The sequence below is a fragment of the Lampris incognitus genome, chromosome 7 (assembly GCF_029633865.1).
Source record: "Lampris incognitus isolate fLamInc1 chromosome 7, fLamInc1.hap2, whole genome shotgun sequence".
Lineage (NCBI taxonomy): Eukaryota > Metazoa > Chordata > Actinopteri > Lampriformes > Lampridae > Lampris > Lampris incognitus.
Genome location: NC_079217.1, coordinates 13,698,699 through 13,725,939, shown reverse-complemented (window position 1 = coordinate 13,725,939; position 27,241 = coordinate 13,698,699). Strand labels below are relative to the sequence as shown.

The following is a 27,241-nucleotide window of genomic DNA, read 5'->3' as shown; positions in this document are numbered from 1 at the left end:
CCGAAGCCACAGCCCTTCTGGCCTCCCAGTACCTGTCTGCTGCTTCAGGAGACCCCTGGGCCAACCAAGCACGAAAGGCCTCCTTCTTCAGCCCTGACAGCTTCCCTCACCACCAGTGTCCACCAGTGGGTTCTTAGGTTGCTACCTCAACAGGCACCGACGACCTTATGACCACAGCTCCTACCTGCCGCATCTGCAATAGAGGATTTGAACATGGCCCACTCAGACTCCATGTCCCCAGCCTCCCTCGGGATACATGAGAACTTCTTCCGGAGGTGGGAGTTGAAGAACTCATGGACAGGGGCCCCCACAAGACGTTCCCAGTTCACCCTCACTACACGTTTGGGTTTGCCAGGTCTGTCCGGCAGCCTTCCCCGCCATCTGATCCAACTCACCACCAGGTGGTGATCAGTTGACAGCTCTGCTCCTCTCTTCACCCGAGTGTCCAAAACATACGGCCACAGATCTGATGATACTACCACAAAGTCTATCATCGATCTTCGGCCTAAGGTGTTCTGGTACCAAGTACACTTATGGACTACCTTATGTTCGAACATGGTGTTTGTTATGGCCAATCCATGACTCCCATGGAAGTCCAATAACAAGGCGCTGCTAGGGTTCTGATCAGGGAGGCCATTCCTCCCATTCATGCCCCTCCAGGTTTCTCCATCATTGCTCACGTGAGTGTTGAAGTCCACCATCAGAACTATAGAGTCCTCAGGCGGAACCCTATCCAGGACACCACCAAGAGACTCCAAGAAGGCCGGACACTCCAAACCGCTATTCGGTGCATAAGCACACACAGCAGTCAGCCTTCCCGCCAGTGACTTGCAGTCATATAGAGGTGACCCTCTCATTCCCCGGAGAGAACTCCAACACTGCGGCGCTCAACTGGGGACTTGTGAGTATCCCCACATCTGCCCAGCACCTGTCACCTTGGCCAACTCCAGAAAAATAAAGAGTTTAGCCCCTCTCCGGGAATTTGGTACCAGAGCCCATGCTATGTGTGGAGGTGAGCCGAACTATGTCTAGTTGGTACCGCTCCACCTCCCGCACCATTTCAGGATCCTTCCCTACCTGAGAGGTGACATGCCACGTCCCGAGGACCAATATGCGATGCTGGAAGTTGGCATGCCCCGCTGCCCGCCTTTGCCTGCCGCCCGGTCTGCATTGCACCCTACCCCAATGCTCATCCCCACGTGTGGTGGGTCCACGGGGTGGTGGCACCATGTTGTTTTTTTGGGCTGGGCCCGACCGGGCCCCATGGGCCAAGGCCAGGCCACCAGACTCTCACCAGCAGGCTCCCTTCCCAGGTCTGACTCCAGGAGGGGGCCTCGGTTTCCCTTTTGCGGGTGAGGTGCTGTAGCTCTGCTGGTGTTTTTTCACTGGGTTTCTTGGGAATAGTTCTTAGTCTGCCCCCCCCCCTCCCCCCGGACCAATTTGCCCCCCCCCTCCCCCAGACCAATTTGCCTTGGGAGATCCCAGGAGCCATTGCCCCTGACACCCAAACCCCTCCATCACATTAAGGTGGTGATTCTCGGAGGGGAGAAAAACACACACACACACACACACACACACACACACACACACACAGATATATATATATATATATATATATATATATATATATATATATATATATATATATATATATATATATATATATATAAGCCAGTGAGTCAAGTAAATTCTTTGAGACAGTACAAGCCTGTTTCATGCCATAAGCAATAATCGGCTGTCAATCAATCAACTGATGATTGCTTATGGCATGAAACAGGCTTATACTGTCTCATAAAGGATTTACTTGACTCACTGGATTATTTTGCTCCTTATTTGTTGAGCACTTTCCCTACCGTTGAATGTTTTTTTCAGCAAAGTTATATATATGTATGTATTGTTTCACCCAAAATCTGGAAATTAACTGTCTGAATTTAGATGGATTGCAGTGTGGAGTATATGGTATGTTTCTCTAAGTCTGATCAAGAGCATAAAGATGGACCGAGTGAACCTACTACTAGTATATGTATATACTATTAGTAGGTTCACTCGGTCCATCTTTATGGCCCTGTTGAAACGGAGAGCGAGCTCCAAGCTGCTCTTCATTCTCACAAGGAGCAGAGGCGGAGGTTGGGATCAGTGTTCAAACTCATCCATTCACCTAGCTATCAAGTTGGGGACACGCTAAACAATGATTTGGTGATGTGTCACACTCCACCAACAGTGGCCTCAGCTTTGTTGTTGATTTTGTGGCTGCATATGCAGATGTCCTCAGGTTTTAACATGCTGAACCACTTGCATCTCTTTTAACTTGCAGCTTGTTTTGTTTTTACTTTCCCAGGTTTAACAATGAAGCATCTTGTCGACGCTTATGTGATCTGCTGCCTTTTGTCACTGGTCAGTTGGACACAGCAAAAACACTTGAGCTAACTGTTAAGTATACGAGACACCTGAAAAAGACTCTTCCCCCACATTGTCTACATCCATAAACCTCCTCTTTAGCCATCCTCTTTTCCTGTTCCCTGGCAGCTCCATATTCAGCATCCTTCTCCCAATATACCCAGCATCTCTCCTCAACACATGTCCAAACCATCTCCAAACCATATAACATAGCTGGTCTCACTACCATCTTGTAAACCTTCCCTTTAACTCTTGCTGGTACCCTTCTGTCGCAAAGCACTCCTGACACTCTTCTCCACCCACTCCACCCTGCCTGCACTCTCTTCTTCACCTCTCTTCTGCACTCCCCGTTACTTTGGACAGTTGACCCCAAGTATTTAAACCCAAACATCTTCGTCACCTCTATTCCTTGCATCCTCACCATTCCACTGTCCTCCCTCTCATTCATGCATATGTATTCTGTCTCGCTCCTACTGACTTTCATTCCTCTTCTTTCCAGTGCATACCTCCACCTCTCCAGGCTCTCCTCAACCTGTACCGTACTCTCACCACAGATCACAATGCCATCTGCAAACATTACAGTGCCTGATCTCGTCCATCACCCTGTCCATCACCATTGCAAAGAAGAAAAGGCTAAGCCGATCCTTGATGTAATCCCACCTTCACCTAACCACCTTGAACCCATCTGTCATTCTAACCGCACACCTCACCGCTGTCACACTTCCCTCTTATGTATCTTGCACCACTCCTACATACTTCTCTGCAACGCCGGACTTCCTCATACAATACCACACCTCCTCTCTCGGCACCCTGTCATATGCTTTCTCTAAATCCACAAAGACACAATGTACCTCCTTCTGGCCTTCTCTATACTTCCCAATCAACATTCTCAAAGCAAACATCACATCTGTAGTGCCTCTCCTCTTAACCTAGCTTCCACTACTCTTTCCCAAATCTTCATGCTGTGGCTGATCAACTTTATACCTCTGCAGTTGTCACAGTTCTGCACATCGCCCTTATTCTTGAAAATCGGTACCAGTCTACTTCTTCTCCACTCCTCAGGCTTCCTCTCCCTTTCCAAGATTGTGTTAAACAAACTAGTTAAAAACTCCACTGCCATCTCTCCTAAACACCTCCATGCCTCCACCGGTATGTCATCTGGACCAACCTTAAACATCTACAGCAGTAAAATGCAACATATTAATGCAGCAGTAATATTAATCCAAAACCATCATATATAACAGGTGGCTAACCATGAGCCATGGAGAGCCATGTGTATGCAGGTTTTCATACCAACCCGACTCCACACCAGGTGATTTCACTGATACAGTCTTCCTCTTTGGCTGAAGGGTTGCTAATCAGTGAAATCACTGGTGTGGAGTCCGGCTGGAATGAAAACCTGCATACACGTGGCTCTCCATGGCACATGATTAGCCACCGCTGATATATAATAATAATAATAATACAGGCAGGGAGAGGGACCAGTTTTCTGCAGAAGGAGTACTTTTACTTTTCACATTTTGCTGATACTTTCATACTTTTCCTTAAGATTTTGAACGTGGAGTATCTGGGTAGCGTAGTGATCTCCTCTGTTGCCTACCAACACGGGGATCGCTGGTTCGAATCCCCATGTTACCTCCGGCTTGGTCAGGCATCCCTAGATACACAATTGGCAGTGTCTGCGGGTGGGAAGCCGGATGTGGGTATGTTTCCTGGTTGCTGCACTAGCGCCTCCTCTGGCCAGTCGGGGCGCCTGTTCGGGGGGGGGGGGGGCTGGAGGGAATAGCGTGATCCTCCCAGGCACTACGTCTCCCTGGTGAAACTCCTCACTGTCAGGTGAAAAGAAGCGGCTGGCGACTCCACATGTATCGGAGGAGGCATTTGGTAGACTGCATCCCTTACCGGGTCGGCAGATGGAGTGGAGGAACAACCAGGATGGCTCGGAAAATAGGGTAATTGGCCAAGTACACCTGGGGAGAAAAAGAGAGGGAAAGAAAAAAAGCAGGGATTTTATTTGTAGTGGAGTATTTTTTAGTGCGGTATTACTTTTACTTAAGTAAAGGATCTGATGGATACTTATTCCCCCATTTGTTTGTAGATCTCACCGCTGTCCGAGGCCCACCAGCAACAATGAACACATCAGCTGTTCCCAGGGCCCAAAAGCTGCTGCTGCACCAGGATCAATTCCAAGCTGTCACAATTGAATTAGTGGGAAATCCCAGGATGAGCCCATCAGTCTCCACAGTTCAGAGCCCCAACCTTCTCACGTCAGCAATGCTCAGCCAAACGTTATTCCCAGAGACGGGACTGGATCCATCCTTGGACCATGTCATGACACCAGAGCTACAGAAGGCTTCTCCTGATATTGCATGCCCTGTTGCTCCTTCACCTGTGATTTTTGGCCAGGTCTATAGTTCATTAGATCTGACTGCTGCAATGAATGTAATTACACGCCAAGTAGACGAAAGCCAGATTCATTCACCCCAAGCAAAAGTATTTCAGCAGATCTGTTAGGCCAACCAACCTCTTGTTACATCTCTGATGTTGGAGTGTGCTCCAGTAAATTCAAATATTGCACGTGTGGAGTCAGCTTACCCCTTTTCAACATACCCATGTAACTCGAGTCCTTTATGGGTAATAATTTATGTATTAGCCCTTTGACTGACAGTCTACAGGACGTTTTGCCCCTCTTGGGTTGATATTCTTTTGGATTCTCATGATAACTTGTCTGATCTTCAAGATGTTTTTTCTCATTTGTAGAGTCCATCTAGTTTGCACATAATTTTCTAAGTATACTGTAGTTTTAACAGCTTTGATTACAAAATGTATGGACTCTGGCACAATATCATTATGAATGCAGAGTGACTTGTTTTGATATTCATACGTGATCTGAGTTGAGCATAGAGATGTCTACTTTCTTTATCAACACCCATTAACACACATTTATTAAAGTGGAGCCGTATTGATTTTGCAATTTCAGGCAATAGTATAATGTACCAATCTGTGTCTTCTAAGTAATGGGCTAGGCTGTGCCTGAAGCTTCCTGGTAATGGCTAACGAATTAGCCAGCTCAGTTCCTTGCTAGCCTACCTCTATGCTTTTATTTGTATTGATTTTAATAACCCTTCCTCTGCTTTGTTGGCATACATTGTTTTTAAGTTGACTTTTCCTACAGTATGCCTTATTTACCAAAGGAGTGTGATGAAATGAAAATCTCATGTACGCAACATTTGTTGCCAAATAATGTGATGGAGATGTGGTACTACAGGTCAGTATCATCATTCGAAGCTTGATAAGGTAAATTTGGTCTTTTTTCTTCTTCTTTCATTTATTCCCTACTGGTCTACATTTAGAAATAATCCAAAGAGTTGACTTCAAGTTTTATTTGGTCAAAATGCCACTTCTGTTCTTTTATATAAGACTAAACATGGAGACTGAGGAACTCGTGGACTCGTGGAGAAGACCACATGGCAGGAGGATTGTTTAAGATGTGGTTGCTGAAAGACTTTTCATCATTTCAAATTACTTAAGTTGATCTGATTTTAGAGGAACTCAAAAGACGCAAGTAAAATAAATCCGTCTCTTGGAAGGCCTCTGAACATTGATCAATGTGTAAATGCATTTATCCTCCTTTCAAAGTTTAATTAAATACAATTGTGAAATATTGTGTCATTTCAACACTTTTATTATGGAACAAAAATGTGTTATCTGCACACTCATACATTAATTGAGACCAGTCAAATTAGACATCTAAAACAATTTACAGAAAATATCCAGTTTTCACAGAATTAACCTTCAACATTCAAGAACCTTTACGTGAATGAATACTTTGTCTGGGCCTGTTGATGTAGAATACACAACTGTCAGTAGGTGGTGTCGTTGAGCCAACACATTTTCATTGACTTCTCAATAGACCGGTTGATTGTAAAATATTTTACTGATGAGCACACCTACAGACAACCAGTTTGCTCCTTGTGGTTTATGATGGCCAACCACCACTTTAAATAACTTCTTGAACATTCGTCTGAATGTTTAAAACATTTCTATTACATTTATTGGAATGTTTTAATTTGAAGTCATTGGAGCAGTTAGCTGAAGTAAATGTCAACACTTCTAAAAAATACATGGGAATCCAAACTGCTTAAGGCTTGAGAAGCATCATCTGGGTTGGAAACAATTTGTACCACATTTAATTTCCTTAAATTCATAGTAGACAATAAATTATTTCTCTTATCGGAGGTTAAAACCATGGGCAAAGCATAAGGTAAAACACGTCTTAAATGAATGCTCCATCTTCCAAAATGACCAATAATGGATAATGAAAGTGCCAAGAGAACATTGATTTTTCTGGTAGGAATATATAAAAATTATATAACTTTTTTTTTTTAATTCTTCAGAAATGGTGTGGAGAAACTTTTTTTTCCCCAGGAGACTGTATTGATTAGAGGTGTCAGCAGTACACCTTTTAACCATCAGTGGCGCCTTTTCCCAATGAACATAAAAAAAAAAAAGAAGTTTCCCAACTTAAGTTTTACAAAACATTCCACTTTTGCATATTAACAGTTGCAGGCACGGTGAGCAGCATTGATTTTTTGAAAAATAAAAGGTTATGTTTTGTCTGAAAGAATTGTGTCGATATTGATAGACACCCCCCCCCCCCAAAAAATTCAATCCACATAAATTGCACTTATCCTAGCTACAGTATATCCAACCATTTCAGTGTAAATAGTTTCAGTAGGTCAAGTCACAACCATTTACTTTTTCCTTATCATCAGTATTATTGGGGAAATTAAAATCTGTGATGCTTAATGAAAACGGCTGACACAGAATCATAGATTGAACAACCAATAAGCACACTTACTGTATAGAGTATCAATACATAAAGTTAACATTTGTGACTTGCATATGGGTACACTTCAGTTCTTTCATAATCTGTGTCTCATATACTATATGATAAAGAATAAAGTGCTAAAGCTGTATTGGACCAAAAGTTATGCAACTATTAGTGGTCAAATGCAACGTTAATACAAAACGTATCATAAATAAAGCATATTAAATATAGATCTATTTTATATAATTATACAAAAATGTTTTAAGGCGCTGCCAAGAGAGAGAAAGGGGTAGGGGGCAGGCTACTGGTTCCGTTTCTCTACTTGCTTCTCCTGCTCCTGCTTGTCCTGAAGCTTGTAGTCCTCCAGAATGGCCTCTGCTGTCTGCTTGCCAGTTTTTTTCACCATGGCTTTGACCCCCAGGTTGTCAATATTGAAGGCGGTGAGCCCCACATTAATGGCAGAGTTGACAGCATGGTCTGTGGCTTGGCCTGCTGCTGACCCATATCTTAATCACAATTAAGCAAGATTGGGTGAGAGGGAAAGAGAGAAAAATGGGCAGATTGTGCAAGAAGAGCAATGATCAGATGCCAAGTTATATACAAATTTCCCCACGAGGATTAAAACCATGCAGTGTAGAAATCCAAGCTGAAACATTTCCTGTCAGAAGGGGATTTGTCATTAATGAATACTTGAGTACTTATGCAATGTTGCAACTCTTCATAACAGGAAAGCTTTGAGGTCAGACAAGGACAACAACATTGGTTAAAGTGGAATTTTCTTTAGAAGCATTGAGAAACATTAGTGAGAGTAATACTGTCAGCATTAACACCTGAAAGAGGAGTGGCGACCTAGCAGAGATTTTCTACATTGCTTTATACAACAAGACCCATGTTATTCACGAAGAAGCCAAATCATCCAAAGAGAAGATCATGCTTGCCATAAATTAGTGTAAAAGTATAAATTGTGTTAAATTATGAAATACATGACTTGTCATTAGGTGGGTCTAAGATGTTTTGTAGACCTCTATATCTGCAAAAGTAAGTGAAAGAGGAAATTGGAACTGCATGTTTATAAAATGCAGGCACTCATTTGAAAGACACAAAAATCTGTCTGGCAAGCAGTGCTGTGCAAAAATTAACAAATGTGTACAGCTAAGCAAGTGGCACATTTACAAATTCAAAAGCTGCATGTAAGAGAAACAAAAAGCTTACTTATGCTTTACAGTTGTGACCGTCTCTGACGCTACGCTGGAAGTGATGTTCTTTGCAGCTACTTCCAAGCCAGTCCACATGGTTGCAAATCCTGTGTGTAAAATAAACCAAGACGACATGCAACGCTCAAGCCTTTAAAAGCATGTGTGTAATGTTCTGCTTCTGGGCCAGACACTTTTAAATTAGCTGTACCTTGAACTCCACTGGCAGCCACAACCATGGCTCCATCTATGTTGGAGCGCCCATCTTTGTCTTTCTTTAGAGATTCTGGGATCAGCTTGCCGCCATGTTTTTTCACATGAGGGGCTAGTTCACGTCCCACGCAGCCAGCAACAGTACACACCCCATCCACTGAAACCACAAACCTCCAATCAATGACAGATTTGTTACCATTTGACGTAAAAGGTCACAAATATGCCTTTCAGACCAAACTGAAATCCCAGGTTTTTACAAGGACCGTCTTTGTTCTGAAAGGGGCTGTGCATCAAAATCCTGGAATATTGGCCCAGGGTACATCACAGCAATCAGACAACATCAACAACAACTTAAACTTATATAGCGCCTTTCAAGGGACCCAAGGACGCTTTACACAGTGGAGCAGACAATCAGCATTAGAAAATCCCAAGAATCACAAAATTATGTGTTGTTTCTGATACATTACATCAAACACACAACCAGTAAGAAATGCATATGTTCCATTAGTGACAGTAAAGGCTATGATCCAAGAAGGTCCACAAAGCTTTCTGGATCCTGATTGTGGAGAACTCCCTTACCTAGAAACTGGCTGACTTTGACTGCTCCTCCAGTGGCTTGCTTTGCAACATGAAGACCTTTGGTGACGGTGGGGCTGACTTGGGTGGGTTTGTCCTCCGGGGTGATGTGCTCCCGGAGCTTTGATGCCCCCTTGTGAATGGCCTTTCCTGTGAACTCGGCTCCTTTCACAAGGCCCCAGCTTAGCCAGGACGCACCTAATGACAACAGAATTACAAAAGACTGGTGTCACAAAAACTGTTACAGCACTCTTAAGCTTGGTTAATTCAAACACTGGGAGGAAGAACTCATTTTCTGAGGTATAACTCCTAATTCACCAACACCACACACCCAAACTAGAGCATCGTGATTTCATTGATGTGGTCTCACCTGTGAGGATGCCATTAGCCACCTTTTCACTCCACTCAGGTAGGGGTTTATCCTCCTCGGCTACATCTTGAGCAGCCTCTTCAGGCGGAGCAATGGGCACCTTCTGACCGAGATTAATGGTGTCTGCTGCTTCATCAGGGGCCTGACCATACAGACACATTGGTTAGCTATTGCAAGTTGTTTGTTTGTCAGCCACAAATGGCAGTCTGTGTAGAGCTGGTCGGCTACATTAGACAATCTACACAGAGCCTCCATTCTGATGCATGCCCCCAAGTAACCTCCTGTTCTCACAATGCCTCCACACATTTTGTCCAGCTAATTACAATGCTCTTATTTTTCAATATTGAAATGCCTTAGGTATTTGAAAATTTCTCTAAACATCCGGACAGTTTCTCACACTACAAACCCTTACTAATCCCCGTCTTATTACAAAAAAAATCTTTTGAGTCTACATATGAAAGAAAAACAAGAGTGCCTACTTGTTTAAAGGAAATCAGAAGGCCGTCCATGAGAAGGTGACCTGCCTGGCCATATGACTATCTATATCAGAGAGGACTGTGCTCGATATTGTGCTCAATCAGTGTCTCTACCTCCAACTCAACTGGAACTGGCATTCGTCTTTCATTTGAACCTCTGGGGTTGAGCTCCAAGCATCGTCAAAGATAAGAGCATTAGGGCTAATTAATTCTGCTCACCTGCCATTTCAAATCCCTAAGATGCTGAGGTAGGGGTTCTTTAGAGGAGTGTGCAAGACTCAATCAAGCCATATCAGAACACTATAAAGGTCTAAATTCACCTTCTTTGTGGGAGTTCACAAGGGTAACCTAAAAAGCAAATAGCTTTTATTTAGAGGCACAGCACTTACAACCACTGTAGCCTACATTAACAGATAATAATTAGGAATATTTGTCATCACATCATTTGGACCACTTAAACTGATTAATAGGCATCTTCAGCCTTCAGTGTAAAAAAAATGATTTTTGGGGTGGTAAATATTACCCATGCAAATAGTTTGAAATTTACTTAAAGGTACCCCTCCACTCAAAAATGCGTCTCTTATGTTTGTGTCCCCTAAAATGTCTGACCTTGACTATACTGACTTGCATCTGTGAAAAGTTTGTCACTTGGTGTTTTCACATTCCTCTACTGTAGGGGGGGGTGTGTGTGAAAGGGGAAGATATCTGCAATTTCCTAAAATCTGAGACCCAAACGTATCCCAGGCAAGCTAGATTTGGTACGTCACAAATCCGAAAGCCAATCGCTGTCTAATATGCAAATGTGGGGCAGGCAAAGAAACCTGAAACCTCCTGCGCAGAGCGGACTTGTCAGTACAGAGAGTGGGTTTGCATTAGCATAGTGAAGGTTTTTACAGCAAACATAGTAGAGTATGCGGTTTTTGGATGTAAACAGGACCCTGGAGCTTCCCCAGAAATCCCACAAGACGGCTGAAATGGTTGGAATTTATTTATGGACATTGGGCTCACATGCCGGCAAACAAAAATACATTACCATTCTGATACGTCCACTTGTACGTGACTGTTGCCACGAGGGGGTTTAGACAGAGGCCAGGCCCGTTGCCAGCCTGGTGGAAGGGGTGGGTTTTTTTCTGAAAAAACTGACCTTTTGATTTTTTAAATTAGGGGGACACATTAAGTAGGGGGTTCTGGTGAATTTTTCTGCATCAATTTGTGCCTTTTCTGCATCAATTTATGGTGGAAATGCCTTTATATGTAAAGGAAAACACAAAATGCAGGCATTAAGGGTGTTAATTCTAAATATGATGGAATATAATGCAGGCTATTGCCAAATGACCCGCTCCACTCAACAGCTCCAAATATTGACATATTTAACAACTCAAATTCATTGCTTACCAAAATCAGATACATACACACACACACACATACACACACACACCAGTCCAACTACTCAGCCTACTATTGTCTCTGTAATGGTCAGGTCTCCCTTTCCTCTCTTCTCACATTCTCTTTCTGTGACATCAACCTGCCAATGGACAACAGATGAAAGTGAGCCTGGTGGCTAAATCTGGCATGTTATATTTGATTATAAATGTTCATTAATATGCACTGTCCCTTAAATAAATACATCTTACAAATCTCTTGACTCTCTCTCCACTCCTCTCTTCTGCTGCATGTCAAGTCTGTCTCTTCCCTCTCTATTCACTTTCTCTGTTGCTGTCTCTCTCCTCTCCTAGTGTCTCTCCTCTCCTATTCCATGTCTGTTAGTATCTTTCCTCCTCTCCTCTCATGTTGCTGTCTGTCTCTTCTGGACAGTATGTCTCTCCTCTCCTCTAGTTTTTTTGTCATCTGTGTCAATACCTCTCCTCTCTTTTTGCTGTGCATCCATTTGTCTGTCTCTCTCCTCCCTCTATTTTGCTCCTCCTCTCCTTGTATTCTCTGTTGCTGTCACTCTCCTCTCCTCGTGTCACTCTTCTCATGTTCCATGCCTGTTAATGTTAATGTCCTTCTTCCTCTCCTCTCATGTTGCTGTCTAACTCTTCTGGACAGTCTCTCTCTCTCTCTCTTCTAGCTTTTTTGTGATCTCTGTCATTGCCTCTCCTGTCTTTTTGCTGTCCATGTAGTTGTCCGTCTCTGTCCTCCCTCTATTTTGCTCCTCCTCTCCTTGTATTCTGTTGAGGTCTCTCATCTCCTCTCATCATCCCCACTTGTCTCTCTTCTGCTCTACGTCAATGCCTCTCTTGTTGCTGTCCATATCTTTGTCTTGACACTTATGGAATGAGAACACTGGTCAGTGCTAACTTCCTTGGGTGCAGTTTGGAGAATGTGTTGACAGCTTCATCCAGGTCCACTGCCATATCATAGTGTGTGTGGATGAGGGCCAGGGATGACAAGCCCCTATCGAGACCTGGCCATCACCATTGACAACACCGTGGTGATGCCAACTCGGACTGCGAGGAATCTGGGTGTGATCCTGGACGACTAACTGTCGTTTGCTGCAAACATTGCATCGGTTGCTCACTCCTGCAAATTTCTCCTCTATTACATCATCAGGATTTGTCCATTCCTCACCGACGAGACAGCACAGGTGCTCATCCAGGCTCTGGTCATCTCCCGGCTGGACTACAGCAACGCCCTCCTTGCTGGCGCCCCAGCGTTGGCCATCAGACCTGTGGACCTTGTTCAGAAAGCTGCAGTTCGTCTGGTGTTCAACCGCCCTAAGTTCTCCCACACAACTCCCCTTCTCATGTCCCTACACTGGCTCCCAGTAGCTGCTCACATCCAGTTTAAGACTCTGGTGCTAGCCTACAGGGCAGTGAAAGGAACAGCTCCCTCCTATCTCCAGGCCGCGGTCACGCCCTACACCCCCGCCCGACCACTTTGCTCTGCTACCTCGGGACGCCGGATTGCCCCGTCGCTCAGACGCCCCTGCTGCCGATCGACCTGGTCATGGCTCTTTTCTGTCCTGGCCCCACAGTGGTGAAATGAACTCCCCACTGACGTCAGGACAGCGGAGTCGCTGCCCATCTTTCGGCGCAGGTTGAAAACTCACCTCTTCAAGAACTACTACCCTGTTACTTGTTCTTAACACTTATTGCATTCACTCATTTAAAACAAAAAATCTCTTTCCTGCGCTTTTACTTTAGCACTGGTTTTACTCTTAGATGCTTGTTTAGAGAGAAGATGCACTTATGACTAGTAGTTCTCCTGATTTCCTACGTTAAATGCACTTATTTTAAGTTGCTTTGGATAAAAGCGTCGGCTAAATGACTGCAATGTAATGTAATGACAAGCGGTTGTTTGTCATGCTGCTACGCATGAATGTGTTCAGTTTCCAGAGAGTGCTGGCTGACCGTTCACACTCATAGGAGGTGACTGGCAGAGTACAAGCTATTTTGAGAAGATTGAAGATGTTTGGGTAGATCAGCGCATCACATTCTTTGATTGCATCAGCAAATGAAGTTGGCCTTTGTTCTGATGACTTGTTTTACCACTTCAGTTTCCAGCTTTTCAGTTCCTGGTCAATCAGTTCTGGTGAAGGCAAGTCATCTTGGCAAAGGTGAACTGCTTGTGCAGCTAAGTGGGATGGTCTTGTTGAATGGTTGCCAATTACTAATGTTTTCTTATGCCATTGTGTGAATGGAGCATTGACCATCAATCCCATCTGCTTCCTCTCCTTGGAATTCACAAACAGGGCACAGTAGACACAGAAGGCACCATCAAGCTTAGAACTGTACACCAACCACCAGCCATATTCCTCCAACCACCTGAGCTTGAATGCCCTGTTGCAGCCACCAAGGAATTGTGTTGCGAAAATGAAGTGATTTGATGGCCTGTCATGGTTCCAGAGTAAATGGTATTTCTGGTCCTCAGACATCCTAAGCACACTCTCCAAGATTTCTTCTGCTGGTTTTGTGGCCTGAATGAAAAAGTCTAGGTCACTGAACATCTCATCATCCTGACGTGCCCCAAGGTGTTGTGGACCCTCCTGGGGTTGGGGAATCACCCTGATATTCCTTGAGGGGTTCTGCATCCCCTTGACCTTCCCTGAGGGGTTCTGCATCCCCCTGACCCTCCCTGAGGGGTTCTGCATCATCCTGACCTTCCCTGGTTCTTGTGGATCACCCTGACCTGCTTCCCTATCTGTAAACATATAGATAGATCTTAGTCAGTGGTGTAGTGGCGGTATACACAGCTATCCCTCACCATTAGTGCATGCTAATTTTACAGTCAACAAAATCATGCACAAAAAAAAAAGTCTAATTTATCCCTGGGATTGACAGCCGAAAACTTGATTGTACTGACGAGAGATATCCTACCAGCAGTACACTCAACTGTTTCATTCACTGAAATACGCTTTGTATATTATGCCGTTTCTCCACTGTACAGTATGGTACAGTACAGCATAGGACGGCACGCATTTGTGTCACCTATCACCTAACCCACCACGAGACAGCAACACAGCACAATGGAAGAACTTGAAGCTATCCTGTACTTTTTCATAAACTGATCTGGGGCCAATATCTCTTAGCTTGCTACATAAGGTAGCTAACTATGTCCCGCCACAGTGTCATAAATGAATTGATTGATTTCATCAACTCAGTCAGAAATCTCCGCTTAGCCGCCATGCTAATTTTTGCAATGTAAAGCCCCCATTTACTTATGCTGAAACGTTAGCGATCTAAACTGATTTACAAAAAAAAAAAAAATCAGCCTAAACTGATTTACGTTTGCCACACAGGTAACCAAAAATCATCCCTCCAAAATATGTTCACAGCTAACATTCATAGCTAGCTAGGTAACGCCAGCATAGCTGAGCTATCCCAACTAGCTAGCTAGTTAGCAAACTTACCCTGTTTGGCTTTTTTTTCTGAACATCTGTCCAATGTTTTGAGAATGTGAGGCTGCAGCTTGCTTTCTCTTTTGAGCATCTTGCTTCTTTCAACCCATTTTGAGATTGATTTCAGGATGGTTTACTTTAGCCATTACTAGCTGCTAGCTGGCTCGGTTACAGTAAAGCTATGCGTGACTCGACGCTCCGTTTGATTGAGGAAGGAAGTGGGGCTAGTCCACTCGAAAGAAACTATGCTCTAACAACATTAGGGCTTCAGCTTTGTTTAGATTTTTTTTTTTAAGATTAGTTTAGAATTGCACATCGTTATTTAAAAAGGGGGACACAGTTTAAAAAACTGACTTAAAAAAATAAACCTGGGGGAAAAAAAAACACCTGAAATTGTGGACCTTTTGCTGTGTGGGGAGGTTCGTTCGAACCATCTGAACCCCCCCTGGCTACGGGCCTGGAGGCAAATATTGTCAGTCAAAGATATGTTTATTACGACACATACATACAGATGTGAAGAGCAGACAGAGCCAGCCACAGATCTGGCCAGCATGGACAGCTTTCCCAGTGTCTCCTCAGTGCACCTCACGCCCCTTCCCTCCCTTCGCCGACTCTGCTTCCTCGCGGTGACAGCGAATCAGCAGCGGCCCTGCCCGGCATGCTCTGCTGTCTGTGGCACACACGGCATCTCCCTCGATCCCGTGTCCATGGCCAGCAATCCCCTGCAACGTTGGTGCACTCAAGATCTCCATCTGTCCACACCAGCCTGCAGTCTTTCTCATCTGTCTCAGTCATCTGGTACATTTGTCTCCGCCCGGTGTGGCAGTGGCGGTGTGGCTCAGCGACCAGCAGGGAGGATAAAGGCTCCACAATCACACCAACTCGCCTCAGGTGTAACCTCTTCGCTGGCGCTAACAAGCCACAGCGACCCTGTCCAGTTTGCTCTTCTTTGGAATCAGTTTCCAGTTGCAGTGTGGCAGGGCGCATTATCCTGCTGAAAGAGGCCATTGCCATCAGGGAATACCATTGCCATGAAAGGGTGTACCTGGTCTGCAATGATGTTTAGGTAGGTGGCACATGTCAAATTGATATCCACAAGAATGGCCGGACCCAGGGTTTCCCAGCAGAACATTGCGCTACACCGGCTTGTCATCTTCTCACAGTGTATCTTGGTGCCATCCCTTCCTCCAGCTAAACAGCGCACACATACATGAACATCCATGTGATCGAAAAGAAAACAGGATTCATCAGATCAGGCGACCTTCTTTCACTGCTCCAAAGTTCAGTTCCGATACTCATGTGCTCATTGTAGGAACTTTCGATGTTGGACAGGGGTCATCATGGGCACTCTGTCTGGTCTGCGGCTACGCAGCCCCATACGCAGCAGGGTGAGATGCACTGTGTGTTCCGACACATAACTCCTGCAACCATCATTAAACTTTTCTGTGACTTGTGCCACAGTAGACATTCTGTTGGTTTAAACCTGACAGGATAGCCTTCGTTGCCCTCACGCATCGATGAGCCTTGGCTGCCCAACACCCTGTCGTTGGTTTCTGGCTTGTCCGTCCTTGGACCACTGTCAGTAGGTACTCACCACTGCTGACTGGGAGCACCCCCACAAGCCTTGTTTCAGAGATGCTCTGATCTAGTCATCTGGCCATAACAATTTGGCCCTTGTCAAAGTCACTCAGGTCTTTACTCCTGCCCATTTCTCCTGTATCCAACACGTTGACTTTGAGAAATGATTGTACGCTTACCATCTGATCTACCCAAACCTTGACATATGCCCTTATTCGGATATGATCAATGTTATTCAGTTCACCTGTGAGTGGTCACAATGTTTTGGCTCAGTGTATATTATATAATGTAATCACAATGTAAATTCATTTTGGCCATCAGCAGAAATCCATTTGAAAAGGCCAATCTTCTGAGCCTTTTGGAAATTATGTGTCAGTCAGCAGGAGGTTGAATACTAAAAAGAATGCCTGGCATAGATTCCATGTGTTAAATTTATGCCTTAAGTCGTACATACCTGTAACATTTGACTCTATGCCAGGCATTCCGGTAAGCCACACTAGTAGTTCCTACCATGTCAAAACATGTCTCTGGCTTAACACTGTTGATTTTTGTAGCAGACAAACCTGAAACCTGAGATCTGTCATCTGGGAGAGAAGGTCCTGGAACAGCTCTCTGTCTGCATCAGGCAGCTCAGAAGACAGCACTACTCCAACGTAGGAGCCTGGAGCCAGAGCCATCATGTCAGGGAACATAAACACCCCAGTGTTACACAGCAAAACAGGAGAGTCTCTGGCCATGAGAGGATACAACCAGTCACACACCTGTGGTAAAAAGAAATCATAAGAAAACCAATGACAATATAACAGTGGGAAATATTACAATCAGTTGGAGAATTTATGATATGGTGACCATCAAAAGTAAATCAATTGCAAAATATATAACTGAGCTGTTACTTTTTTTTCTCCCTTTTCGTTTTCAAAAATATATGCCTTGACAAAGAACAGTTTACAAAACATTAACTTAACCATCTGTGTAATCCTATCTTTTACTGCCATGGATACTTTTGGTAAGATATCACTTGATAACAAAAGATTGGAAAGCAAGGTACAGAGAGCTTGGAAAGCTCTACAATCTTATCTTTTATTGCCATGGATACTTTTGGTAAGAGATCACTTGATTACAAAAGATTGGAGGGCAAGGTACAGAGCTTGGTAAAATCTACTAGGGTCAATTAAAAGGCAACCTTAAACAAAAGATCATTCTGACATTTGCATTCAAAGTTTTGGTTACTGCTATAATCAGGATAGTAATCTACAACGAGAAATCCTTTTCTAACCAAAACCCAAGACTGCATTTTTTTCCTGCTGAATTCCACAAGCATGCCGATTAAAGATCCCTACTCGCACTGTAGATAGGAATAACATTATGCCTCCCATGGACAATGGAGGCAAGCCAGAGTCCATTTGGTGCAAGGGAAATTCCCTGGTGGAGGTCAAACTTTAAACTCGTGATCCCATATGTCCCGCAAATGGGCCTTTTAATTGACAGGGCATTAGTTAGAGCACTGAAAACATCTTAAGTGGTGAAAGTAATAACACATTTCTCAAATCTGTCATTGTGCAAGTCTATAATCAAGACATATTGATCATCTTGCAGAGCCTTGTTTCACTTTTTTGCATTCACACTTGGTTGAGTTAGTCACATTCCCGTAAAGGGCCAAGACTTGTACACTTACTGAGGGTAAAAGCCTGGCTATATTATGGAATTACACCAAGATGGCGCCACAGACAGCAGACTTGTTTCTGGGCCCTCTAGTACTTTTTCTGTTTTTGTTCGTTTGTTTAGATTCCAGTTCTCACTCTCTGATCACATTCAGCAGGGAATAACGTTTAAACCTCTGACTAGCCACTGGTCAAACTTTTTTGTCGTTTTTCATTGAACCAGAAAGTTTTACCAACTTTTAGTTGGAAGAGCAGCAGCTGTTTATATGGGCTTTGCCGGAGCTGACGACGGATAAAGCGAGCCGGAGCGCTCGTTAAACTGCGACAGCGGGGATTTCGAACTGTGCTCCTGTCAATCCACCTGGCGAATGTCCGCACTCTGATCAACAAGATGGACGAACTGCTGCTCCTCAACCGAACAAACATGGACTTTTTCAGATCTGCTGTCCTGTGCCCAACTTAAACCTAGATTGGTGAGCATATATCGGACAGCACACTCCATCTGCCGCACTTCCAACTTCTCAGAGCGGATTGTGAAACGGAGCTAATGGGAAAAACAGGGAGGTGGAATCAGCTTTCATATAAACAAAGATTGGAGTAGAGATGTCAGTGATGAAGAAATCGTGCAGACCTCAGACAGCATTTTCATTGACTGTAAACCATTTTATTAACGGTGGGCGTTTTCCTCCTTTATTCTGGTTGGTGCCTATATCCCACCTCAGGCCTGTGTTGGTGAGGTGTGGCTCACCAGATAATAAACATGGAGCACAGATATCCAGACTCCCTTCTCATTATTCTTGGGGATTTTAACAGATCAAACCTCAACCACGAACTGCCAAAATACAGACGGCACGTTAAGTGTCCCACCAGGGACAAAAACACACTGGATCATTGCCACACAATATTACAGGAAGTGTAGCGCTCTGTCCGTCGTGCAGCTTTGGGACTCTGATCACTGTCTAGTTCATCTTATCCCAACTTACAGGCAGAAACTAAAATCTGCAAAGTCTGTGGTTAAAACTGTGAGGAGATGGACCAACGAGTCAAAACTGGAGCTTCAGGCCTGCCTTGACTGCACTGATTGCAGCAGTGTTTTTGAGGCTGCATCTACAGACCTGGACGAACTTACTGACACCTTACATCAGCTTCTGTGAGGACGTGTGTGCCCACCAAAACTTTCTGCACCTTCAATAACAATAACCCCCGATTCACAGCAAACCTCAGGCAGCTTATTCAGGCCAAGGAGGAGATCTACCGCAGTACAATCAGGCCAGGAACACACTGACAAAGGACAGCAGCCAAAAGGGCTACACTGAAAAGCTAAAAAACAGGTTTTTAGCTAAGGATCCTGCACCTGTGTGGGGAGGCCTGCAGGACATCACCAACTACAGGACCCCCCCCCCCACACACACACACACACACTGTAGAGAACCTTCAACCAGCTGACAACTTGAATGTGTTTTACTGCAGGTTTGATCAGCCCACTTACACACCCCTCACCAGCTCCAACTCAGACATTACACAACCAACTGCACCCCCTGCCATCACCCCTCATCTCCTCTTCCCCCTGACTCCAAACCAGCACTGACAGTCTGTAAAAGAAGATGTGTGTCAGCTCTTCCAGAGACATAAGATCAGGGAGGTACCAGACCCGGACAGCATGTCACCCTCCTGTCTGAAAGTCTGCGCAGACCAACTGGTTCCCAGTTTCACACAGATCACTGCATCTGTGTGAAGCCCCCTCCTGCTTGAAAACACTTCACCATCATCTTGGTCCCCAAGAAATCCTCCATTACTGGACTGAACGACTACAGGTCCATTGACCTGATGTCTGCGGTCATGAAGTCCTTCGAGAGACTGGTGTTGACCCACCTGAATGAAATCACAGGCCCCCTGCAGTTTGCCTACCTGGTAAATAGGTCAGTGGATGATGCAGTCAACATTGGACTGCACTACATCCTGCAACACCTCGATTCCTCAGGGACGTATGCAAGGATCCTGTTTGTGGACTTCAGCTTGGCATTCAACACCACCATCGCGGAAGTCCTACTCATCAAACTCACACTGTGCCTGCCTCCACATGTCAGTGGATCACAAACTTTCTGACAGGCAGGAAGCAGCAGGTGAGGCTGGGAAAAAAAAAATCACATCCAGCACTTGGATAGTCAGTACTGGCACCCCCCCTCCCCCAGGGATGTGTGCTCCCCCCACTTTTCTTTTTAACACAAAAATAACTTTTTGTGTCGTTTTGCCACTACACCAACAACTGCACCTCAGGACACCAGTCTGTTAAACTCCTGAATTTTGCCAATGACACTACAGTCATCCGCCTCATCTGAGACAGAGATGAGTCTGTATACAGATGGGGCATCGAACAGCTGGCACTGTGGTGCGGTCACAACAAGCTGGAGCTGAACATGCTCAAAACTGTGGAGATGACAGTGGACTTCAGGAGGAGCCCCCCCCAATCACCATACTCAACAGCATTTTGTCAGCTGTGGATTCCTTCTGGTTTCTACATTCTCCCAGGACCTGAAGTGGGAGTCCACCATCAACACTGTCATCAAAAAGGCCCAGCAGAGGATGTACTTCTTATGCCAGCTCAGGACATACAACCTGCTGCTCCAGTTTTACACTGCAGTCATCGAGTCTGTTCTCTGCACTTCCATCTCTGTCTGGTTTGATCAACCCACCTAACAGGGCAGCAACAAACTACAACCGACAGTCAGGTCTGCAGAAAGGATAATCGGTGCCAAACTGCCCACCCTCCAGGACCTGTACACCTCCAGAGTCAGAAAACGGACAAGGGAAAAAAAAAAAAATCACTGCAGACTCACCCCTCACACCCTGTACTCAAACCTGTTCGAACTTCTCCCCTCTGGTAGGTGCTACAGAACACTGCACACCAAAACCACCAGACACAGGGAAGGTTTATTCCCACTTGCCATCACATTTAATGAACAGTTAACTCACTGAGGCACTGTGCAATAACTCTGTGACACTATAATACCCAATGTACCTACAAATCATATATTTATTTTAGTCTAAAATACAAATGTGCAATATATTTCACTCACTACTGTATATTTGATGAGGCTGTATACTGTACATAAAAAAAAAAAAATCCAACTACTAAAAGTAACGTTTTTTTTACCGTTTAATATATCTCAGCGCTCCTTGCACTCTTTAAATTCTTTGCACTATTTGTATCCCGTTTACAGTTCACAGAAACGGTTTCACCTGTATACGGATTCCTTCATTCCTGAAGATTACTGTGTTATTACTCTGTGCAAGTACATTGAGAGCCACTAAACTGGAGTCAAATTCCTTGGTTGTGCAAACATACTTGGCCAGTAAAGATGATTCTGATATGCTTATTATAAATAAAAAGAGGAAAAAAAAACACCTGAAATCACTCTATACTAAGACTTTCAAATCGGAGGAGTCAATGGTTCCATCTTTATGGGACAGGCAGACAAGGGTTAGTAGGCTTTGGCTCTCACAGTAATCCTGATTATAGGATAGCAAATAGAGCTACTACCCATGACTTTAAGTAACAAATGGGAAATGAGTGACAGACACAAACAGCATACAGGAAAAAAAAAAGAAAGTTAGTTATGAGCCTTAACGAGCTGGTTGTTACCTTGCATGGTTGACACCACCATCTGTGTATGAGTGTGTGTGAGGCATTAATTGCAAAACGCTTTGGAAAAAAGCCCTATGTAAATGCAGTCCAGTTACCATTCCATTTAGCTTAACTTTGAGTAAAGGCTAACACACACTGCCACAGAAACAGCAAGTCAAATTACTCAAGTCAAACGCCAACTGTAGCACAAATCAGAAGTGCCAGCTAACGTCTATCAAATAGGACGTTGCATTTACCAACACCTTGGAATACAGCACTGTTAGAGAATTTGCAGCTCCAAGTAGACGTTCACTCCACTCATGTGGATTGGAAAGAATAAGAACATCCTTGACTCATGTCATCCGGCAGTGCATGTGGCCTTAACTCATAAGGAGTGAACCACGCATAAAGAATGTTTCTAAAACTGATTTTGTACCACCTGAAGATTATTGCAAAAGTAAGGTTGTTCTCTCTCCCGTTGATACTGGGAAAACAATGTATGTGTTCATTAACAGCAGACTGGTCCACTATAATGCATCACCATCATTCCTTCTTAAAAAAAGACAATAGGACAACTGTTAGTCTTAGTTATCAGTCATCTTTAAAATACATTTTGAAGGTTCTTTTTACTGTTTTTCAGTCAGTTGACTTTATCCCAGCTATATCAGTCATGCTACCAATGTTTGTCCCTAATAGGGCCCTCAGATATTGTGACTGCCTTCTCTAAAGATATTCCTGAAACAAGGAAAAAAATCTCAGCGAAGCTGTTTTCAGTTCATATGTTCTACAAACAATGCTTTTACTTATGCTTTAGTCTGTGCTTTTCATTTTTTAATATGCTACTTTTATCTTTCTTTCCTTTGTTTATTTTCATTCCTACAATTTTATTTTGTATGCACAATTTAACTTGCTCTTATAAGAAGCATTGCATTTTCATATACGAAACACGAGTTACAAAGTTGATCAGTTGAACTTTCTCAACCTGTTCAGGAACCTTATCAAGGATTCAACTCCCTATTCTGGGGAATGATGTAATATAACCATCGCCTGCAGAATAGGCATGGAGCAGACCATTGGAGTTTACAGGGGTGAAATCATTACACAAAATCCCCATGGATTAAGAGCACCGAGTCTGCGTTCACATGATGCAGAGTACAGGGCCAGGGATAGAGATCAGCAACTAGGCCTATCTCCACCCACCGATGACTCAACAGTGGAGTGAGGGTACTAATGAGCCAAGTAAACATCTTACAAAATCGGGTCAAAGGGCACAAGAGAGACTGATGGCAAGTCTTAGCTCAATGATGAAATTCCAATAAAACTAAATACGTCAAACAGTCCTTTCAACACTTGTGTATGAAGATGACTTATCTAGCTCTGCAAATAATGTGAACAGTACAAGATGTTTTAGTGTGCTTTCTGTCTTTTTTGTGTCAATTTCAAAGACATCGCCATTATTATCTTACCTGCAAAAATGCTGGTGGTCGGTTGGGCATGCTCTCTGATCGCTCATTGGTAAATTTCACTAGTCGCAAGTAACCTGGGTAAGAGGGAGCGCTCACTTGACCCTCAGGTGTGACAAAGAATATCTGCACCCCACGCGGGATATAGAGCAGCTCCGTTCCATCCTCTACAAAGCTCTGAAGGGATGATGAAGAGTTGGACGTGTGGCTGTAGAACTCATCCCCAACCAAAGAAAGTTCCCCCACATCGGTCCCATACGAGATACTTAGGTGGCCATCAGCTGCCTGAGGAGTGTAAGCAGGAGGCTGTTCAACTGGAACCACGGGCTGTCTTGTAGGTGAAAGAGGCATGCCTCCTACAGCTCCAGCTGGTTGTCCAGCAGTGATCTGCTTTGGTGGCGCTGACCTCTCTGGTTTCTCTTTGGTGGCGAGTTTGGGGTAGAAGGTGTCTGAAGATGTTGCCGCATCACTACCCCCAGATATTCCACTAGGGTCAAGTGCAGGTCCAGAACCAAGGTCTGAGCTGGTCTCTAGTATAGCCAGGCGAGTGGTAATATTGTTAAGGGTCTCCTGCATCTTCTGCTGCATCTGTCTGGCTGACTCCCAGGAGCTGCCAACACACTCCCCTCCCCTTGAAGGCACACTGATGGCCCTGAGAAGGTACTGCCGCCCTTGCTTGTAAAGGGTAAGGGCCTGCTCCTTGTGTCCAGCCTCATCCTCTGACAGTCCTTTATTGATATACTCAAATGCCCTCTCGTAGCCATCTTTAATCACTTGAAGTCTTGCACTGTCGAAAGCATCTTGTTTGGCTTTTTCCATTCCTGAAGAGACAAAATGTCCAAGTTACACGACATTGCTTCGTCTATAGATGGACCGCCATCTCACAACCGTAACGTGTGGTACATTTACAGATGTAATAAAAAGGATAAACTCACTGACACTGATGAGCCTGGGGTAGTCAGACACCCAACAATATACGTTTCGTAAAGCGGTGTGGTCAGCCTTTCTAAAAAAAAAAAAACTTTTTCAAGCGTTTAAATTCCGCGTTAGCTAACCACGTGCATGACGGTGATACGCGTTATAGTCAAAACTAAACAGAGTTCAGGAAGCGAAGTCCAGCTGAGCCCACACGCTGTCCAGCTATTCAGCTGCACAACTTGGCGATATCGCCCAACTCCTACTGTCTAAACTGACCCAGTGAACAAATAAAAGCAGAAATAACACCACACATATCTAGTCTGACAGCAAATAACTGAGCGCACCTAATGTACGACCTGTCCAATACTGCGCTAAACGGCGCCGACTGGGTTCCCGCTGCTACGCCTTCCCGCAACACCACCACCACCACCACCAGCAGCAGCAGCAGCTAACGTTAACAAACCACAATAAGGGGCACAGCTTCAACTCACCGTAGCCAAGGGAACGACAGCCTTCCAAGGAACGAGGGAACGGCGGACCAGCTGGTTGCGTGGCCTCACAAATGTACTAAAACCGTATCACTAGCTTGTTAGCTAACTAGCCTTAGTTTCGTCAAGCCAGAACTGCCTCCTTAAGTATTTACGGCCAATTTCTTTGGTCACGTGGAAACCACCCCCTATTGGCCGTCCATGTCACGTGATTGGAAGTAGCGTAACGCAAAGATACTCTGTAACGAGTGAACGACTCTCCCCCTCCCGCCGCCCGCTGCCCGCCGCCCGCCGGGCGCAGAGATTACACAAGCAAACCAGAAACAAACCTAAAAACCAACAGGAGTGCGGCAGGGAAGGGGGGGGGGGGAGAATATCCCTAATTAACTGAAGATTTGCAGGATTATAATATTGGACTGGTCAAAGGGAAAAATCACAAGCCGTCATTTGGCGGCTCTAGAATTTTTTTTTTATCAAAATCAATTCTTATACAAAGAGTAAATCATTACAGGGGATTAATTTTCATTGAGAAGAGTTATGTGAACTAACACGAGCTAGCTCAAAGCTCGTGCATGTAAATTGTCCACTAGAACGATCCTATATTTGGACGAACCTGCGGCGGCGCTAGAGGCCAACAAACTCAATAGATGATTGTGACCGAAAGTTCAAAACCGGCTGTTGCGAGTGAAACCGAGGTCCATAAACGTTAAGCAATTTCAGCAATTGCGGATTTAAACATGAAACTAAACACCTTAAATCTAATCATTTCAACAAGTAAATCCAAGAGAACGTGTCACGGCAGGAATGTTCGTCGTAATCCACAGTAATTTGTGGACAGTCCACAACAATTAGCCTCCCATTGTCGTAATTAGCTCATTGTGGGATGCACACATGCTTTCCAAATGTGGGAAAACATGATTGATGGCGTGTCTTTTGAGCGCACCTGTTTGTGTGCTTTGACTTTTTTTTAAGGATCTGATACAGAAATATCACATCTCTGGACTACAGTATTTGAATACATAGGGCTGTTTGAACATCAAACCATGATCCAGTTCACTTAAGCCTCCCAAGCACTAATGTGAGAATGAAGTTGTGTTGTATGGGCAAAAGTTGTGTAACCGTAAGTTTAAACATGGCTGTACTGTGTTGTTATTTAATTATCGCCCGTCATCTTGTCAGTATGGCTGCAGTGTTTGGTTGATATTTTAGTGTCCGCCGCTTGGCGGTGCTGTTCAGACCGCGGGGGGTTTGGTTGAGTGGCGAATGGGTAGAATAAGAAAAAAGGAGGCGGGGGGGAGAGGGAGTGCTGAGGGGGGGTGGAAAAAGTGGTGTGATGGTCTGACTGAGTTGTGTTCGGGCCAGACTAAAGTCCTGATGAAAACCCAGAACGCGTCGGACCGATTTATTGCCTCTCACACGCCCACGTCGCTTAGACCAACAACAGCATCAACTTGCAAACCTGTGTAGGCTGGCGTAGTTTTGTAGATTCTTGATTGCAAATCTGGGGAGCATGTGGTCGACAGCATACATGTAGGCAATGCATTAAAGTAATATATTTTGGCTAATTAGATATTCAGATTAAGAAAAAAAGTAGAGAGAGAAGAAAGAATGGGGGAGGGAATAGTGTTGAACAGCGCAAGCCTGAGACACGATCTAGTCAGGCCAAAAAATGTTTACATCTCTATCCGTGGAAAAGACAAAATCATAAATCGCGTCATACATCACTGAGTAATGCAGTATATCTTTTTGGATGGAGGAGGAGGACCCATCACAAAATCCAAGACTATCATCAAGCTGCAGCACGGTTTATGTGGGCCTACTCAAATGACTGCTTGGGCCTTAGACACACGATATGAGTGAGCCTCAAAGACACACACACACACACACACACACACACACACACACACACACACACACACACACACACACACATCGAAAAAACTTCTCCATGTGCCGAGTCACATAAATCATACATTTATTCCAGCATGTTGGTAGTATTTAGTGTTCGAGTCCTATTTTTCTGGACACATTATATGGACATGACGTAACTATATTAAGAGTCACGAATCACTGAGGTATGCTAAAATAATGACCAAGAACATAGGGATTGTTCCCCGCTCCTTTCGATTTGTAAATCTATGTTAAAACAAATAAAATAAACATAATCGAGATTATAGTTATTGAAAAAAAAAGAACAGTGCTGCCACCGTGCGGTGAGATAAGTCACTGTAATTCATGGGCGTCTTCTTGGTTCCCCTCACATCATCATTTATGGAGATTAGAAAACTGACAGACTCAAAAGCAAGAAACATTCTCTCACACTGATAAAGATACAGATGTATTTTATTCAAACAGACCCTGGCTGATTCAAGAGTTAAGAATTACAGCAAGATTAATCGTTCTCTTAAAAAGAAGGAGGTGAGACTCATGCTACTTAGGTGTCGTTGGATCCAAAAAGAGCCAACGAGGGAGTGTAATGACCTGGCTTCTGTAAGAACTGATGTGGAGTTATGAATAAGTGCTCAGTGGATCTTACGTACTCTGCTGGCAACTGAACAGATGAACAGAGAGCTTTCATTCATATGGTATGACACATCAACCATATTGACAAT

The 27,241-nt window shown here is 44.3% G+C and overlaps 1 protein-coding gene across 5 annotated transcripts; it reads right to left on the bottom strand.

Annotated features, from left to right (window-relative positions):
- Window positions 1-6,070: 6,070 nt before the first annotated feature.
- Window positions 6,071-24,790, bottom strand: spartb (spartin b). Of its 5 annotated transcripts, XM_056283803.1 has the most exons (10): window positions 24,633-24,790; window positions 24,159-24,229; window positions 23,227-24,044; window positions 17,038-17,235; window positions 11,516-11,581; window positions 9,581-9,722; window positions 9,214-9,408; window positions 8,633-8,791; window positions 8,441-8,531; window positions 6,071-7,734 (listed from the first exon to the last, which is right to left on the bottom strand). In XM_056283803.1, the coding sequence occupies exons 3-10, from the start codon at window positions 24,040-24,042 to the stop codon at window positions 7,530-7,532; spliced, it is 1,872 nt and encodes a 623-aa protein (XP_056139778.1). In that variant the 5' UTR covers window positions 24,043-24,044; window positions 24,159-24,229; window positions 24,633-24,790; the 3' UTR covers window positions 6,071-7,529. The 5 variants fall into 5 exon arrangements, with proteins under 5 accessions (XP_056139778.1, XP_056139776.1, XP_056139779.1 ...); XM_056283801.1 differs by lacking the exon at window positions 24,159-24,229; XM_056283805.1 differs by lacking the exons at window positions 6,071-7,734; window positions 24,159-24,229 and adding an exon at window positions 7,743-8,258.
- Window positions 24,791-27,241: the final 2,451 nt, after the last annotated feature.

What these genes read in the sequence shown, in the direction of transcription:
- spartb (XM_056283803.1), bottom strand. Translation starts at nt 24,042, where the DNA reads ATGGAAAAAGCCAAACAAGATGCTTTCGACAGTGCAAGACTTCAAGTG. An exon ending in GACCACCAGCATTTTTGCAG is followed by an intron (nt 17,236 to 23,226) that starts GTAAGATAATAA and finishes TTTTTACCACAG; the next exon opens with GTGTGTGACTGGTTGTATCC. An exon ending in TGACAGATCTCAGGTTTCAG is followed by an intron (nt 11,582 to 17,037) that starts GTTTGTCTGCTA and finishes GTCCATTGGCAG; the next exon opens with GTTGATGTCACAGAAAGAGA.